General features: G+C 36.6%; 2 protein-coding genes across 3 annotated transcripts; one reads left to right on the top strand and one right to left on the bottom strand.

Annotated features, from left to right (window-relative positions):
• The first annotated feature begins 219 nt into the window (after positions 1-219).
• On the top strand, positions 220-7,842 carry pla2g12b (phospholipase A2, group XIIB). Of its 2 annotated transcripts, none has more exons than XM_077246768.1 (4): positions 220-708; positions 2,846-2,934; positions 4,679-4,844; positions 7,295-7,842. In XM_077246768.1, exons 1-4 carry the CDS (start codon positions 333-335, stop codon positions 7,411-7,413), a joined length of 750 nt encoding a protein of 249 aa, XP_077102883.1. In that variant the 5' UTR covers positions 220-332; the 3' UTR covers positions 7,414-7,842. The 2 variants fall into 2 exon arrangements, with proteins under 2 accessions (XP_077102883.1, XP_077102894.1); XM_077246779.1 differs by having other exon boundaries at positions 2,846-2,922.
• Positions 7,843-9,250: 1,408 nt separating this feature from the next.
• oit3 (oncoprotein induced transcript 3) lies at positions 9,251-19,816 on the bottom strand. Its single transcript, XM_077246640.1, has 9 exons — positions 19,694-19,816; positions 15,185-15,559; positions 14,980-15,093; positions 12,635-12,757; positions 12,426-12,548; positions 12,182-12,342; positions 10,996-11,408; positions 9,862-9,961; positions 9,251-9,712 (listed from the first exon to the last, which is right to left on the bottom strand). The coding sequence occupies exons 1-9, from the start codon at positions 19,746-19,748 to the stop codon at positions 9,548-9,550; spliced, it is 1,629 nt and encodes a 542-aa protein (XP_077102755.1). The 5' UTR covers positions 19,749-19,816; the 3' UTR covers positions 9,251-9,547.

Here is a 19,816-nt window from a genome sequence, read left to right on the forward strand (position 1 = left end):
CAGGTAAAATGACTGTGTGTGTCAGGAGATCATCTTGCAGGTGAAGTGTGAACTGCAGATAATGAAAGCCAAGAGTCGATTACACAGGGTTAGTGTGGCTGTGATTCACTGAGAGAGCAAGCCTCAGCAAGAGATTGGACCTTACCTTTAACCTTAGCACCAATCAATGCCTTGCTGTCTGCTTGATCTAATCACAGGTCAAAGTCCCTTCCACGAAGCACTATCAACAGTGTCTGTTTGTGCTGCTCCCTCTTTTCCTCTAAGCGCTTTGACTTTATCTGTCTCCCCTTCTCCTTGGAGCCTGCAGACCTCCAAGGACCTGTTGTTAAATCATGTTTCCACGTGCGTTGCCGTTGCTTCTGCTGTGTATCTCCACAGGCTTGGCTGCCACACTTATCCAGGCCTCTGTTGATGGGGCGGCAGAGGATTCGCCTGCTGACGGGTCTGTTTTACCTGATGCTCTAGCTGGTGATACCCCAGATGTTCTAGTTAATGGGGAGTACCAGGCAGAACACATCTTGATGGCAGATGCCCCTGTTGAGGGAAAACCTGCAGAGACCCAGAGTACCACACAAGAATCCGAGGATGATTCGGACTGGGGCTTTGGTTCTATCAGAGGGAGTTTCCAGGCAGTGAATGGCTATTTTGACTCTATACTGGAGCTGATGGGAGGCCGGGATGGTGTATGTCAGTACCGCTGTAGACATGGTAAGTGAAATAGTATTGTCTCAGTGCACATAAGGTGACACTTCTCAGATCTGTGATTGTATCACACTATATGCTTTTGGCAAAGACAATAAAACAGTTCACCCTAAAATGATTTATTCATCACCATCACGTTGTTCCAAACTTGTATTACTTTCTATCTTCTGTGGGGTCCCACTTTATATTAAGTGGCTTTAAGTACTATGTACTTACATTGAAATTAATAATTTGATACAATGGACATATTGTATCAAATGTATTGTGTAAAATGCACTTTTTTTTTTTACATTGTACTTATATTTTGAAAATAGCTGCATGTAATTACAGCTGTAATAAATGTATGTAATTACATTTGTAATTACACTGTTGACTCTTCCCTTACACCCTTAAACCTACCCATACCACCACACCTGACCCTAACCTTACCCGTATCACACCTCAAAAGCAGCAAAAGTTTTTAACAATACAACATGAACACAATAAGTACATTGTACTTATTTTTCTATGTAAGTACATAGTATTTAAAGCCACTTAATATAAACTGGGACCAAAATGGGAGAGTAAAGAAGGTGAATAAATAATTATTTCACATTAATGTTTGGATGAACTGCATTTAAGTTTAGCTAGTATAACTTAGTTTAGCTTACAAAACTAAGTTCAGAGTTGAATATTAACTAATGTGTGATACTAATGAAAAACCGATTTCATTTTATTGATAAGCTGAAACATCTGAAACATGCCCTCACTGATCTGTCCTCAGTCCTCATGTTGACAGACACAGTGTTGCATTGGGCAAGTAGATCACACCACTCTACAGAAAACACTGATGAATCAGCATATTTCATATGCCTATGAATAAGAGAAGGCAGTTATTTTATATTTTAACTCCTTTAAATTACTTTTCTGGTTTCAGAATGACAGGCTTGCATGTATTTTCTTAGTTTTTCAAAAAAAAAAAAATGGAATGCAAATGAATATAACTTAATGCAATCAGAACAAATCCATAAAATGGGCTAATTACCGATATGAGTAAGTGCAAATGTTCAATATTCTTAATGTTTGATGTTGCCTAAGAAGGGCAGTGTGTTTTAGCAAAATAATTGCATAATACTTAATGAGGGTTCAAAAGTCCTACTGAACATTTGGTAATTGAGCCTTGACTAAATGCTAAAGCTAAGATAATAGAATAGTTGTCGTGTCTAATCTTATAATGAAACTAATATTCCATGGACAGTGTCACCTTCTTTTGCAATGATAAAGAACATGCTCTGAATACCAAACATGGAAATGTTTTATACTGTTGCACCATGCAGTCAACTGGAATGCTCCATGTATAAATGAATGCATACCATATATGTTAGATTTCTCTGTTATTAATCAGGCAATTAAAATTGTTACAGAGAAAATAGTGTTGCTTTGGAAAAAAACGATCAGAAATATTTTATTGACATTGGAATTCCCCAGGGCTCCGTTTTAGGACCTCTGCTGTTTTAATTCCATTTGTTACATTTAGGTAATGTTTTCAGGAATTCGTTTTTTTCATAGCTATGCAAGCGATACACAACTGTACCCTTCTATTTCATCACATCCCCATGTTAGATATTTCTCAATAGAAGTCTTAAAATGTAATAATACTGAATAAGATTGAATTAATGGCAGTGGGTAAAGAAATTCTAAAAAGGAATTTGCAGGACAAAAATGCATCTTTGGTCTCGAATGTTAAATCTTTAGTACAAAACACGGTGTTACTTGTTAAGATTCAGTTTTTTGCATTGTCCCTGCTGACAAAAAGCTGACAAAGTTGTGTACGACTCAAGGAACATTGTGAAACTACCAAATAATAATGTTTTAGGTTCATTATACACTTTTAAAAATAAAGGTTCTTTATTGGCATCTATTGTTCCATGAATAACCTTTCACATCCAGGAAACTTTAAATGTTCTTCACACTAAGAAAGTGGTTATTTTAGGAATTGTTTACTGGTATGTTCTTTAGGGAACTCAAAATGGTTCTTCTATGGCATCACTTAAAAAAATAAAAATAACTTTTGCAATGAAGATCATTAACAATATTATATTATTATTTTTATATTAAAGATATGATATATTCTATATTCCAATGTATCATTTTTGTTTTTCAGGTAAAGCTCCTCAGCCTCGTGTTGGCTATCAGATGCCAGAACCTGATGGTTGTAGCACCTCACTTCTTGGTTTCCAGGTACCGAACAGTGTATGTGTCCCTTTTTCTTTACTAACATTAACCAGTGGCAAGCCGCCTTGAAGCTTTGCTAAGAACCATCTCCATGAATGACCTGTCCGGCCTACGAAGTGTGCACTGGTCAACAAATCAATCAAACTTATAATTAAAGGATCCATCAAAATCACCCAGTTAATGTTTACATGTTAGAGTTAGACAGAAGAGAAAAGTAGATCATTTTGTTCAATGTGTATCTGATAACATAAAGGTGGTCCTGCTTGTTTAAATGGGGGAAAAGCACTGATCAATGACTTTGGGATTCAAAGTTCAGTGACTTATATAAAGCGTTGGCCTTTAGAGAAGCTGCCAGGTTAATGGCATCAAATCTGAAAAAAGAATAATAATAATAATAATAATAATAATAATAATTTGAGGCACTTAGTAACAAGTAAACTAGATACTCTTCCTTTCTAACTGGGTGGTTCTTGGCCATATAAGTTGCTATGTGGACCAGAACTTAAATTATAGCATTACATTAAAGGCCTGACAAAATCTTGAACCTGAGGGACTATTAAGGACTCTGAAGAGAGAGTGAACATCCAACAGGTTCTGGACAGTTAAGTTTGGCATCCACCCAAAGCTCTGATGAGATTGCTGTCTGGAAAGAGGAAGGCAAATGTGCCAAATACGTTTCACACAAGACTCATGGACAGCCCTCTGTGTAATTTCTGGCTTTTTTCATAATTATGAAATTTAAGGTTTCCATTTAGAAAGCAATTATAAAGGCAATATATCTGTAACCTCCTCTATTATGTCCGACAAATGTAATTGTCTTATGTTTCAGCATTATGAATTACGATACGAGTCTAACCACCATTGTTGCATCCCTTAAATAACATTGGATTTAACCAAATCAAGAGTTTTCATCCTTTTCACACCAAAGATGGAGCAGGAACTTTGAATATTTACTGGATATTGAAATTTGGTGATGTATTTTAAGCCTGTCACAAAACGAACATGCGTAGCACCATACAATATATTTGCAGTCTTTGCTTACATTGCAAAGCAATTAAATTTGCATAATTTTATATAATTACTATATAAAGTAAATATACAATAATTACCGATGTAACAGTGCCCCGTCACCTTTTTTCACCTTTGTTGCCATTGGCTTTTGGCTTGCTTAGTTGGGGACATTTAATTTAAAATTCAACAATATTATTGATCTCCCTGCATTGACACCATTATATGAGAACTGAACTGAGCTGGACGATGACATCCCGGTTTTCTCCAGAGCAGCTATAAATAAATGAACTAAATTAATAACTTTATTACAACAATAATGAAACATCACTGAACTTACTTAAGCTGGACTGTGACGCTATTTTCTTCTGGAAACACTGTAAAGCAGCTTTGAAACAATCTGTACTGTAAAAAGCGCTATATAAATAAATGTGACTTGACTTGCCATGTATAGACTTAAAATACATTACATTATAATTAGAGTTGGGCATTGAAAGGGTGTACAGGTAGTTCCATTTTTTGTGACTAACAAGTTCTTTGTGTGTCTGCACTTGTGTGAGTTTGTTTGTTTGTTAACAGTACAACTACAATCTTAACCTATTTTCCTTATACTGCATATTCCTGTCTTATTTAATAGACAGTACTGTAGTGTATTACTCTGGTTTTAGTACAACAGTAATACCAATGGTTGTTTTTAGTTAATTGGTTTATTTTGACCAGATTGTAAAAGTTCTAATGTGCTGTTACTCCACAGTTTGATATGGGTGTTCCAGCCATGACCAAATGTTGTAACCAGCTAGACATTTGCTATGAAACCTGTGGCTCTAACAAGTACCGCTGTGACACCAAATTCCGCTGGTGCCTCCATAGCATCTGTGGTGACCTGAAGAAGAGCCTGGGCCTCATGTCAAAGGTTGAAGGTGCGAAATACTCACATGCAACACACACTTCAACCCTGTTACAAAACCTAGTGAGCTGAGACACAGAAGCTATTCCAAAAGGTACCTGAACAGTTCTAAAGCAGAAGCCAATCCCATAATGCAGAGTGACAATCTCACTGAAAAACATCCATCCAAAACGGACCATAATGGACACGAGCGAAGGCTACTGCTGAAACATGCATGTAAATACAGTGAATAGAATGTGAGCTGCTGCAAGGAAAGTAGGGAAAACACTCTAGCAGATCTGGGCAGGTGGTGCTGGGGAGGGTGGAGGGCTAGGAAAATTCCCATGGCGAGTTGAGCCGGTATGGGTCGGCAATAAATAGCTTTTGTAGATAGAAAAACAGATTGATTGGCCAAAGCAGTCGGCTTTAAGAGAACCAATCAGAAGACTGAACTATACAGGGTACAACGGGGCTAAAGGCTCCTCGGGGTAAAAGGCTCCTTTGATATTATTTTCCTCTAAACCACTAGATTGCACAAAAACTTGCCGCAGCACTTTCCAAAACATCTTCTTTTTAAGATGCTCGTGGATTTTTGGCTGATCCTTAATGCGATCGCGGGTAGCAATGCAAAGTTGACTGTGCTACTTTGATCTAATATTTTATGTTTTTTAAAACGTTGTAGATTTAAGTAGCAAATGAGAATCGCTAAAACGAATGTATATTTTGAGACAAAAGTCTTGTTAATGATTGTCAGTTTTTCAATAATGGAAGGATAAATAAAAGTTTGGTATTTGGGGTAAAAAGCTAATTTGTTAATTCACCAACTGGCAAAGTCAGCCAGATATTTATTATCATATTAATTATTGTGTACACTGTACAATAATTAAAATGATAATAAATATCTGGCTGACTTTTCCATTTGTTGACATGACGTGGTTAGATTCACATATCATATATTAAGTTGGGTGTCCACCTTACAGATAATCACCATATTTATAATGAAATCATCATATTTAAAATTATAATTACTTTAATAATGACTAATCATATCATATAATAAAATATGATTTAATGTTACTACTGTAGATCTAAATTAAATTATTATGGGATCTTATTCAATACTTTTAGAATCTTTACTTTTTAAAATAATTTTGTTTTTGTATTTTTAAAATATATTTTATATTAACATATTTAAATGACACTATATTTATTGAAAAAAAATGAATTATTTTATTTATCAAAATAAACAGAAAATAGTGCAAACTTTGCCAAAGTGATTGTTTTGAACAAGTATAAACTTAGAAATTATTTAAAACACATTATGTTAGCTTAAGTATTTGTATCAATACTATGTGCTTTTTGCCCCATGCTGGTGAGCCTTGCCACCTCATACATTTATAAGATTATAATAAACCAAAATAAACCACTTTTATGATTTATTTTCACACAAAATCTGTTGGTCCATAAATGTTCAATAAGAACATTTTTTTTTTCTGCAATCATACACTATGGGAATAGTGAAAAGCATTTTTTGAAAAGAAATTTTATATATACAGTGCTGGTCAGAATTATTTGCCCCCTTGGTAAATATGATCAAAGATGACTGTAAAAAAAAAAAAAAATTCTCATTATGAAATAAATGTTTTTTCTCCAAAACACGTTGGGATCAATTATTTGCTCCTTTTTATTAAAACTTTTTGCAACCTCCTTTTTCCAAGATAACAGCTCTGATTTTTCTTCTATAATGCCTGATGAGTTTGGAGAACACCTGACAGAGATCAGAGACAACTCCTCCATAAAGAATCCCTCCAGATCCTTCAGATTCCCAGATCCATGTTGGCGCTTCTTCTCTTCAGTTCAGCTTACTCATTTTCTATAGGGTTCAGGTCTGGGGATTGGGATGGCCATTGCAGATGCTTGGTTTTGTGCTCAGTGACCCATTTTTGATTTGATTTTGATGTTTGTTTTTGGATCACTGTCCTGTTGGAAGATCCAAACATGGCCCGTTATAAGATTTCTAGCACAGGCTGTCAAAAGAGAGAGAAGAGAGAGAGAGAGAGAGAGAGAGAGAGAGAGAGAGAGAGAGAGAGAGAGAGAGAGAGAGAGAGAGAGAGAGAGAGAGAGAGAGAGAGAGAGAGAGAGAGAGAGAGAGAGAGAGAGAGAGAGAGAGAGAGAGAGAGAGAGAGAGAGAGAGAGAGAGAGAGAGAGAGAGAGAGAGAGAAAGAGAGAGAGAAAGAGAGAGAGAAAGAAGAGAGAGAAGAGAGAGAGGGAAGAGAGAGATGATGCTGCCTTGGTGACAAGATCAAAATATTGGAACAGAGCTATTATCTATTATGACCCAGCTGGAAAAAAAAACATCTTAAACTATAGGAAATCAAATACAAACAGTGCCGAGATATAAAAACACAATATGGATTGTCATTTGTAATAACTAACCCAACAAAACCTCTCAACCTCTTTTCCCTTCTCTCTCTCTCTCTCTAGCATGCGAGACCTTTGCGGACACTATGTATAACACTGTGTGGACTTTGGGCTGCAGGCCCTTCATGAACGGGCAGAGGTCATCCTGCTATTGTGAAGGAGAAGAGAAGGATGAGCTGTGAAGACTTACAAACCACAGAAACACATATAAACACTTTACAGGTTTAAACTACTCCACACAATGGGTCAGTATTGCGATGAATCTCATCAAAACACACCCAGGTCACATGTCACCACAAAAATTCAAAGAAACAATTAGGGACATTTTCATTCTAAATTCTAATTATTATATTATTATAATATTTATCATACTATTGTGTCGTATAAATACTACTAATACAAATATATAATTTAATTTATGCATCTTTATTTTCTTTGCCTTGCAGCAAGAGTTTTTTAAACTCTTTGGTCTTAAAAAGAGGCACATTTTATATTTTTGGGGTGAAATATGACCATTACATGTTTTTGACATTATCATGAGATTCACCCAGTAACCCTGCTGCTTAATGGATCCAATTTAGTTGAATAAACACAAAAGATTTTATATTGCATGTGTAAAAGTGTCCCATAAATTTGTAGAGTGTGTGCTTGTGTATGGGTTTGTTATAGAGGAAGAAAATACCCATAAAAATATATAGTCTCAATTTCATATGTACAATAAACAAAATATTAATTAAAGTTAATGCTAAAGATTTAAATAAAGAGCTCATTAAAATGTAGAGAACAGGAAAATTGCAATACAAACTTCCCCCAATAGCTGTCACCTTTTTAACATGTATTGTACAATTAAGAAACAATGTTCCGAACTAAATTTACACTCAAAATAATAAGCTGTTGAAATAACTTAAATTAAGGTTAAAAAAAAAACGTTTCCACGAAATTGAATTACATTTTTCCAACAAAATCTATTTTGTCTGAAATGATTTGTCGCAATCTTGCTGTTTGAACTTAAATTCATTTAGTCAAGACTACTAAGATAATTGTGTCATTCCTACTAGATAAAGTTTTGTAAAGTTAACTAGATTTAATTTTTGTCCTGCCAAAAAATTTCCAACATTATAATTTTAGCTAATATGACTCTACAGTTACTGCCAATAATAGTTAATAGCATTCAATTTAATTAGAACAACATTTTAATAATATAAAATATGACTTGTGCAAGTCTGTGAATGAGATTTACTGAGTGCCCACAGCCTAAACACAGTCGTCACTCTTCTGCATAATGGTAACCACAAAATTCAAAAACATTACAGAAACTCCTCTAAATTTCTAACATAACTGAACATTAAATACTAACATTAACCACCAACATCTTTCCATTTACTGAAAAACACATAAAATAACACTTTAATCCCTAAATTTACCCTCCTAATGCAGTCCCTTGCAAAGCATGCTGGAAACTACATTTCCACTGCCCAGTTATTTGTCAACAAAACTTATTCATGTAGTTTTCACACAAATGAATTAAGTAAACTTCAGTTTTAAATATATTAGGTTGATACAACACAATTAAATTGAGTTGTGACAAAATATTAAACAATCGTGTTACTTTTGCTTATTTTAATTAATTAAATTTAACAAGAGGCAAAAACAATTTTTTGAGTGTAAGTTGTTGTTTTGTTTATTTTATTTTTTCACCTCAGTAGGGTAGTGACATTTGTTTAAACATTATTGTTTAATTTGTTTAATATTTAATTGTTGAAATATCATATACTGAAAACTGAAATGTTAACCTAAACCAAATAGTTTAATTTGGCTTTTTGTTTTAAATGTAATTAAATGTAGAATCAGTGTTGAACAGTATTACACAGGAATGTTTATTGCCCTGTGAGAGACAATGTGACTACAGACTGTGAATAATACCTTTATTGGCTGTAAAATAATTTTATTTTCCCCATTAGTAAAACAATATAGAATATAAATGCAAATTATCCATTCAAGATTGTAAAATGCCAGCACTCAGTTTCATGCCCTAAGCTTTATTGAAATGCTCAGACTTATACTGTTAACTGCACACACATCACCTACAGTAAATGCATATTTTTTGGTCTGGTAGATGAGGTTTATGTTAATATAGTTTCAGAAGCAGTGGACGTAAGCAAGTGAGATGAGACTTTAACAAATTCTCCTTATATTACTCATAAATGTAAGATTACTGTAGATAAACAGTATGCATGTATTTAAATATAGTAAAGTAGCCTGTAGATGGCGTTGTTTTCTTTATGTAGGTAAGAGATGTTAAAGATATGTGCGGTCTCATGGGTCTGGCAGTATCCGGATGGGTCCGCTGGACAGAACGTCTTGCTCTTGGTGCTGGTCGGTCCAGAGATGTCGCCTCAAACGCTTTCTGCAACCCTGCGTACAGCGAGATTCTCCTTGTGCCTGTCCACACACCAGCACACGGCAATGCAGGAACACCTCCTAACACACAGTACGCATAAAATAACTGATTTAATGACCCACTCATTCTCACACACACTCATTATAGCTACCTCATTAGCACACAAAAACACATGCATAGGACACGGCAGGCAGCTGAATTTCCCTGCATGAACCTATTCCCTACTCACTCTGTTGTCCTTGCCGATGAACTTGAAGACGGGGACCTGGTAGTGTTTGGAGAGCTGGTCTTTAGCCGAAAGCTGACGCACTGTTTCGTCTGAAATGCAGCTGGGAAACATAAGGCCATTAAAGCACAACAGTCTCTAAATATAGACTCTGCCTTTGTGTAAAGGTGCTGTAAGCAATCTTTCCTCAAAATATCACACATAAATTATACCGATAGATATGACATAACACTCAGGTGCCCTCGCTCTGTGAGAGGCGTAGGCTCTAAAAAACAGCCAAAAATGATTTATAAGCAATTCAGAAAACACCATCATACTCTGTGCCTTTTATGTGTCAGGTTTGCTAAAGTATTCAGGTTTTGGAGAGGGATCTTGTGGTAGAAGGGATAGGACGGTCTAATTCAGTGGCTAGTTGAAGTTAGCAAAATGGCTAAGTTACGGATAATGCACATTTTCCCGCTTATTACATGGCTACTTGCCCTATAAGTAAATAAGTAGACACAAAATATTAATCTGAGTTGAATTATTTTATTGGGTCTTCTAACGCAAAGCTTCTGTGGAGAGAGCAGTTGCTAGCGCGGCAAGTTTAAACTAGACGGACATTTAAAAGATACAGTCATACCACTTATTACACAGCATTTCGCCACATAAATAATCATCGAGATAAGAAATATTGATTTCAGACTGTTTTAAAATTGTACTGTTTGTGTATCATAATCCAAAAGTGTACAAAACAATAGTCACAAAATGGCAGCAGCTGCGTTTGAATGAAACAAAAGAGAGCGAGTCCACGATACTGGATGGCATAATTAAATAGCTGTACACAAAATATTGATTCGACTGAGTTTTTATATTTTATTAGCTAAACAAATGCAAAACTTTGGGTTGAAAAAACGTTCCTAGCAAGCGTATAGCGCTGCTGACTTCAGTAACCCGGATGAGCCTGTGTTATCTGTTTTGAGCGGTTGTTATCTGGGAATAACTCCTGCTGGATGGCCCGATTGACCAATCAGAATCAAGCATTCCACAGAGCCATGTAATAAAATGGCTTGTAGCACCAGTCATGGAGTATACAATATGGTTTTGTGAGCATACAGAACAGTATCCCTTAATATTTGAATTATTTTGAATACTTACCCATCTTTGATAAGGTAATATTTTAAGGCCTGGTCAGCCTTGGGACCAGGTGTGGCAAAACAGCTTTCGACAAAGGCAGCAAGGCCATCCACCCGCTCACGAGGCTCAACGCCGAAGTACAACGAGTCACGCAACCGCAGTTGAGGAGGTTGGTTGTACGGTTCAGAAAATTCTGCGCTTTTAAACAGCTCCAAACTGAAGGGGAATATTCCTTCGCTGTGTCCCGCTAACTCCAGCGCTGTTTTGCCCAGACTCGGCAGGTATCCATCTGACACTTCGTAGTGCCGCGGAAACTCGCACGTAATAGGCAGCAGTAGTTTACTGGTGCGCACAATCAAGTCACCATTGTTGCTGGGACTAGACCGGGGCAACCCTGTCACCAAATTGGTGCCAACGATTTTTTCATCAATCACCTGAAGAAGAAAGAAAGGGAGAGGTTTTTCCACTACATTCGCAGAGAACATTTAAGTATTTTATAAGTCAACATGTAATACCGTTTGCCATCTATTTTACTTCATTTGACTTAAGGTCTAGCCCTACAGCTTGCTCTATGATAAATCTTGGTAAGGCATAATTGACATGACAGTACGACTCTCTGTAAAGGTACTTTGAAATGATACGCACTGTGAAAAGCACAATACAAATAAATTTGACTTGACTTTTTGACCAGGATGTGGAGGCTGAAGGTCAAGTTCACCCTTTGGAACGGTATATTCCAATAGTAAGGTTCTTTTTTGACTCTAGCATGATTTTATGTTATTGCCATTAAATTACTCTGTTAAAAAAAACTATTTGTGTATTGGTTAATACTAACTAATCTGTTTTAGTCATGTGACATTTCTGCTCATCTGCCACATTTATTATCATCAGTGGAACAAAGTAATTGCAGTGAATACAAAACACACGAAGAGACATTAGCGTCTTGCCATCTCTGTTTATGTTTGTTTGTTCATTTGTTTTTGTCACTGAAGGATAAGAGGAGAATGTCACAGAACTTGCACAGGAACTGTCAGTTAAAAAGGAAAGTCTTTTTACAGGTGGAGCAACTTTATTATTAGATTACGAAGACAAACTTATTAATCATGTACAATAACACCAAAATACGCATTACGGAGGTAAACAGTGTCAGTCTAGATTTCACGTTGACTTTCAAATCAAAGCTTGATAGATCCGGAATAATTTTTACCTGGACCACAGTGCCACAGGTCTTCAGACTAAAGTTGAGGTTAATGTGAGTGCCATTGGAAATTCCACGGCAGGAAGTGTTAGATAGGAAGAGTTCAAGTCCTCCAACCAGGTCTTTGGGAACCGAGACCTCTATGGAACTAGGATCACACTGCACAGGGACTGCACAAAAAAACAAATGTCATTGTGAAGTCCACGAACCCTGACAGAAAAAGAGCAAAAGGCAGGAGAGAGGTTCAGCTCACCCTGACAGGTCTGTTTGTCCTCTCCCAGCGTCAGACCCCGGGGACAGTGACAGTAATACGAGTCGTCCTCTGAGGAGCATCCATGGCTACAGCCTCCATTCACATTGTCACATCCTTCAGTCTCTTCACAGAAGCACAAACACCACAATGCATGACTTAAATGAAAGTCTGCCCGTATTGAGGATGCTCTGTCTTAGAAATGTTCTTACCTTTACAGCTCTTCCCGTCTACGTCCAACACTTTACCTCGTCCACACTCACATCGACGAGAGCCCTTGCTGTTGATGCATACTTCTGCACATCCTCCATTCCCTTTCTCACATTCATTTACATCTTACACATAACACACCAGATCACAGTTAAAACAGATACTTGAATGTGGGGTAGAAACAGATGGAGCTGTGGCTCTGTTCTAGTTGCCTCTGCTGTCTACATGCCTAACTGAAAAAGACTGATTTGGAACACACTTCTATACGAAGGATACATGCAATACTACATTAGACTTTGTTTGTATACTTTATTGGAACAATCTTTTTGTCAGAAGCGACCAAATTCTGCCTTAACATGCTCCCTCTGTAGGGAGATCACTGTTTTGCAACAAAGCCAGTCATTTATGTTCTTCTGGCATTGGAATAGATAGTGATTAGTTAAGTAGTTCATAAAGGGTAAAAATATGGTGTCCGAGAACGCCCAATGCGCTACAATTGAAGAAAGCACATGCAAATAGAAAAAACACCAGCAAATTAAGGAAACGTCTTCATCAGTTTGACAACATGTGCTGCAAAATACAGAAACGTGCTGCGAATAGCACAGAATGTTTCCAGGGGACCCCAACAAGGGACAAACTTGGCTGAGACATGCTTATGTCTACTCGTCAGTGCTGTCGTCGATGACCTGAAAGGTGATTTTTGTTTTGTTTATTTTAATATCCTGATCTTATGTGCATTGGGAGTATTTGCAGTGTGTTTCTGTATTTGGTTGCATTGTGAGTAGTTACTGCAGCACACGTGTTGTCAAACTGATGAAGATGTTTCCTTAATTTGCTGGTGTTTTTATCTATTTGCATGTGATTTCTTCAGTTCCAGCATGTTGAGCCCTCTCGGCCACCGTATAAAAAGGTAACGATATGCTAACGTAAAAGACTGAAAGACAGAGAGAGAGAAGATCAATGAGGGGACAGAGGGCTTGATGTCCTTAATTACAATCAATCCAGCAAATGAACGCATTCAATTACATATAATTGTTTTCACTTATTCCATTTACTCATTTTTGTCCTACTATATCTTTGCCCTTCAATACAGTATTTAAAGTTGACACTTACACTTTTTACACTACAACAGTTTATGAAGCAGAACTGCTTCACGCAATGTGTTCATTAAGCAAATTGAGGAAGGAAGACTTGTACAGGAAATGTCAGTTAAAAAGGAAAGTCTTTTTACAGATAGAGCAACTTTATTATTAGAGTAAAAAGACAAACTTTTTTTTATTTGGACTAAAGCAAACTTATTAATCGTGTACAATAACACCAAAATACGCATTACGGAAGATCAATGAGGGGACAGAGGGCTTGATGTCCTTAATTACATTTAATCCAGCAAATGAACACTTTCAATTACATATAATTGTTTTCACTTATTCCATTTACTCATTTTTGTCCTGCTATATCTTTGCCCTTCAATACAGCATTTAAAGTTGACACTTTATCTTACCAGCTTATGAAGCAGAACTGCTTCACCCAATGTGTTCATTATGCAAATGAAAGAAGGAAGACTTGTACAGGAAATGTCTGTTAAAAAGGAAAGTCTTTTTACAGATGGAGCATGATGAGTCTGACTCTTCAAATTAAGGCTTGAATTCCCCAAGCTAAGTAAAAACGGAAGTTTGGAGGATCTTTAAAGTACATTTTCTTTTTAAGTATACATTTTAACAGTTTCAAATGGGTCAGATTGTGTCAGGATACTTGGCCACCTACACCACAGGTATCCAATCCTGCTCATAGAGGGCAGAGTTTAGGTCTAACCTACTCCAACCATCAGCTTGGAATTTTAGAATAATCCTGAAGACTATTTTGAGTTTAGATGCGTTTAATCAGGGATGGAGCTAAACTCTGCAGGACAGTGGCCCTCCAGAAGCAGGATTGGACACCCATGCCTTACAGTCTTGAACATCCATTTACCCCTGGCCTCTGGCTGTTCTTATAACAACTGCATATCCTTAAAAGATAGACTTGTGAACATCCTGAGATGTAACCGTAGCAACAGTACCAATTGGGAGCAAATAAACAACTTGGGTTCTGCAAGACAAATTTCAACAGATTGCGTCCTTAATTTTACCAACAGAAATTCCTTTAAAAATATAGACACCCTGAAAATTGCTGGATAATTTGCACTCTGTTATATATTTTTTTTTACCCTTTGTACATTAATGGATTGTTTCTCAACAGTCTTGTGGTCTCTTTCCTATCACTGCAAAAGCTCTCTCTCATTCTTATCGCAATAACTCTTCTGCTCTATAAGCATTTCTCTTGCCCAGGCCTAGACCACACTGTTACTCACCCAGACATGTCTGTGCATCAGGGCCTAGAACCGTCCCCTCAGAACAGCGGCATTCTGGCTCGATAGGGCAGTCAGCTCCATTACACTCAACCTCATCGCATATGTCATAGAAATCTATGGCAGAACACATAACGAAACCGTCTGATGGAGGTCAATTCTTAACCAACATGTCAGAAAGACCTAATGAGGCAGCAGGAAGACTTACGGCCACAGTAGACGTGGAAGCAGACTGAGGGTCGGGGAAGGCGGTAGACGTAGTAACCCTTAGCACAGGCTTTTACGTCCACACTAGCTGTCCAGTGACAGCAGTTATTATTGAAGCTAGCACAAGCATGTAGGGTAACAATACCATCACTAGGCAGAGGGTGACTGCCATTCAACCAGATGGGGGCATGGGTACCACAATGGTTCTCATCGATACAGAAGGTTGGCATAGCATCCCCTGCCATCCCTGTAAAGCGATACCATTCCCCCGCCACGTGCCGATCGCACAGGGGGACTCCTGCAGAGTTGTTGACATGGTAGTCTGTATTCCGCCACGGTTCGTTCAGACTGATATACGCTGAGCAGGGATCTAGGGCTGACCAATGACAGAGACAGGTAACAATTGGTCACAACAGATTATTTGTTACATACGGGTGACACCTGCATATTTTCCTATGTTCCAAATTAATATACAGAGACAACTATAAGTAAGACATGTGGAGGGGACAATCTGTTGACCAAAGTTAGATCGGGGCCGTGTCAATAAGCATTTGCATACTTCACCAGTAAGTGATTTTAAGAACTGATATCAGGATCATTCAAATTAATATTGCGATTAACAGAATAATCGGTAACACTTTCTATGAAGCCCATGCTTATAATGAATTATAGCCCCATTTATACTTATTTAGAAGTATTACAATTCTATAAATATATTTATAAAGACTCATCAAGACCTATACTGCATTATAAGAACAATTATAGTTACATTTATATTATTTTTATTATTACTTATGTCATGCATTTGTTTTTTCAGATGCTCATAACATACACTGATTTATAAATGATCAAATATAAAATAGTTCTAGAGACCCTTGTTTACTGTACCAATTAGTTATCAATTATGTCTTTAATGGCTAATATTTGCTTTAGAGGTCTGCACATCTGCACAAAAACTCTTTGACCTACAGTAGCATACACATAATACATTATAGACTTCTAAAATTCAATGTTAGGCTGCATTGATTAGGTCAGCCGGAACCGGGAACACTTCCCATAAATCCAGATGTACTTGGTACATCATAAGAAGGATGGCGTCTACACTAATATTAGTCTCTCTGTTTATCCAGAGGTTTACCGCAGTCCGCCGGATCCAGGCCGTATCCGGATCTGATGAAGGACCTGCGCCTTGACACGACGACAACGCAGTCCTGAAGTGTCAAATAGTCTCTCCCTTGTGAAGGCCTCCTTCCCTTTACCTCTGTACTGATAAAACGTTGTCGGGATAATTCCGGGTCACGTGGCTATGCAGAAGCGATAAATAATTCTGTATTATAAATTTTTCAAGGCTTGTACCTTGGAACCTATTTCATTGTTTTTTGCAAATGAGCGGCCTGATCTCATTAAGGGTTTTCTGTTAGACAGTGTCGTGTTAGCCGCCCCTAAGTTAATAACATTACTCTAGAGGTGCTGTAAAGCCAAAACAATCACTGTTACTTTAATTTCCTATTATCACTGTAAAGCTACTTTGAAACAATCTATATTGTTAAAAGCGCTATATAAATGAAGGTGACTTGACTAGAGGTCATGAATAGTAATTATGATTTGTTAAAATCTATATCTCCTCAGTCATATGCATGATTGCTTATAGCAGTTTGGAATTATACTTTAAAAAATATTGTTGCAGTTTTTTGTTAGTATGCCACATTGAATATTATATTTTTTTCAACTCTTTGTTTTTTTATTACAGGAATTATTGTTCATTTGTTACATTTAAAAATAAATTTAAAATGTATGATGAGCACATCAATAATGCATTTATAAAGGTTAGTAACTGTATTATCACTCACAATAAGTATTTATAAGAACACAACACAGCTAATAATAAAAACATATTCACTTATTTGACAGAAATAAATCCGAGTTACTAAAAAGTCATTGCAACTATAATATAATAACATTATAACAATGCAGGCTACATCTTTATAAATACATTCATGGAACCATATGACTGACTTATTAATACTTATAAATCAGTGTATAATGGATTATGAGCATGCGCATTGAAAACACAAATGCATGACTTATAAGTAATTATACAAATAATATAAATGTAACTATAATTGTTCTTATAATCCAGTATAGGTCGTCTTTATAAATGTATTTATAAAATATAAATAGTTACTTATAAATAAGTATAAATGGAGCTATAATTAATAATTATAAGCATGGTCTTCATAGAAAGTGTTACTGAAAAATCTATATGTTTAATATTTGGTGATGCTAGAGGCAAGAAATCACACACTTAACCTATATCTAACCTAACCAGCAAGCTTCACTTTACAAGTTTTTAAGTTTTGTTGCACATGCTTAGACTACCATCAACTAACAATAACATGGATTAACCATTCAGGACCATCATGGAAATTTATGCTGGTTTAAGCAGGTATTGTCAGAAGTGGTTTGAGGAAAGCGAGGAATGTGTTTTTAATCAGAGAAAGATGACTAAAGCAGTACAGAGGAAGTATTGCACTCTATAGTGAGAATATAAAACTCCTTGTTAAAATCTGTCAGTGCAAAACCATTTTCCTTCAGTTGGTTGGTAGATTTCAAAAGGCGTCTAATCAATACTCTGCACTGCATCGCTGCTCTCTCCCTAACACTCCCCACAAATGACTTAGGTCTTTATATGAAGTTGGGCTGCTCTGCTGGACCATGTGGAAATGAAAAATGAAGCAGCATGAAGTGTGAATGACCATTAGCCAGGGAGCGTCAGCCGCTTGATGAGGCATAGAGGGAGAATTCTTTCCACAGTAAATTATCAACTCCGTTCAAATAAAAATTGGCAGCAACACACTGTTCCCTGGTCAACTCTCCCAGGCCATATCTCCAAATCATCACAACAGAGAGCTTTCTGTGCAAACTCAAATACTTTCAAGTAGGTGGACATTTGCCATCCACACATGATGCATGATGCAGGGTTAGTTGCATCTACCTATGCATAATTTATAGTTAATTTAAATACATGTGTATGTATTTAAATGTGTATTTTGCATTATCTGAAGGAAATTACCACCATGATGCCAGGACATTACCTTTTGTTTACTACGGTATTCTGAGTGTTTTCTGGGTGTCCAGAAGGGTTGCAGGAGATTGTTTACTAGACCGAAGCAAAAGAGCCCCACCAGTCTCTGATATTCTGATATGTCTGATAACTCATTATATGTCCATTGATTTGTGGTATCATTCATCCCTTTTGTACAAACAAGTTGTGCATCAAAGTTTGGTAGTTAGGGTTATAGGTTTATTGTAATATTGCCTTAGAAGACCGCAGTGAAAACTAATGTCACACTTAGAGACATTTCTCAAAATCTTTTTGAATGTAAATAATAGTGTAGTTCTATCAGCACAGGCAGACTGTAGATAGGGTTATCTATTAGGGATGTTCATTTGATACAAGCACATCTGGAGGTCAAGGAGAAACGGATGTTCAGGTCAAGAATGTTTGCTGTAAACACTTTATTCCTGGAGACCACTATAATATATCATGTCCTCTTTCACATCTGCTGCATAGGTCCCACTTTATATTACGTGGCTTTAAGTATTATGTACTTACATTGAAAAGTATGTACAACGCACTTATTGTGTTGATGTTGTATTGTAAAACACCTTTGCTGCTAATGAGGTGTGATACGGTGGGTAAGCTTAGGGACAGGTTTGGTGGTATGGGTAGGTTTAAGGGTGGGTTAAGGTGTAAGGGAAGGGTCAACAGTGTAATAACAAATGTAATTAGAAAAAATATAAAGAAAAAAAATATTTAAAAAATCTTTATCTTTACAGCTACAGTTAAATAAATACATTACACTTTATTTTGAGGTTACATAGTTACACAAGTTACATACTGACTACAGTAATAATAGTAAGTTAGGCATAATCACAAGCAACTAACCCAGACCCAGATAGCACACACAGGGTAGGGTTAGGATTAGATTTGTTGTAGGGTTAGTTGCATCTAACTATGCATAATTTATAGTTAATTTATAGGATCTAAACAAATCAATCTAAACATAGATGTGACCAGTAGTGGTGGCTTTCTTCATCTATTTAAAATAATTTTGCAAGGGTTCTTGCAAAAGAAAATAAAAAAATACCATTACCATTCCTCATAATGAACTCAGTGCGATACTTTCGATTTATGATTGTCATTGAAGGAGTCATCTGAACCATATCTAGAGACCAGAATATCATAAAGACTTGGGAAAGGACCAGTTTAAGATAATACCTACTAGCAACCACATAGCAACACAGTGAAACCACTCAGAACACCTTAGCAACTGCATTGCAATACCCTAGCAACCACCCACAACACTCTATCATAATGGTCATGACTTTTGCACAAGCACCAGTCAAATGTCCTTCAGAAAAATATGGTTATATCAATACAATAACAAAATGGCATCCTTTAGAATAAAGCTCAAGTAATAATAAGCAGTGTAAAACAAGTGCTTACCTATGGCCTGTGCAATACTCACAGCTTGTAAAAGTACAACCAATGTGAAAAGCATGTCCAGTGGTAGAGAGGATTTTATTAAGTGAGAAAATCACAGATGTATACCTTGTCATTCCAGTCTTG

Source organism: Siphateles boraxobius, unplaced genomic scaffold (genome assembly GCF_051911475.1).
Source record: "Siphateles boraxobius isolate OS27281-9 unplaced genomic scaffold, OSU_SipBor_1 104, whole genome shotgun sequence".
NCBI classification, from domain to species: domain Eukaryota; kingdom Metazoa; phylum Chordata; class Actinopteri; order Cypriniformes; family Leuciscidae; genus Siphateles; species Siphateles boraxobius.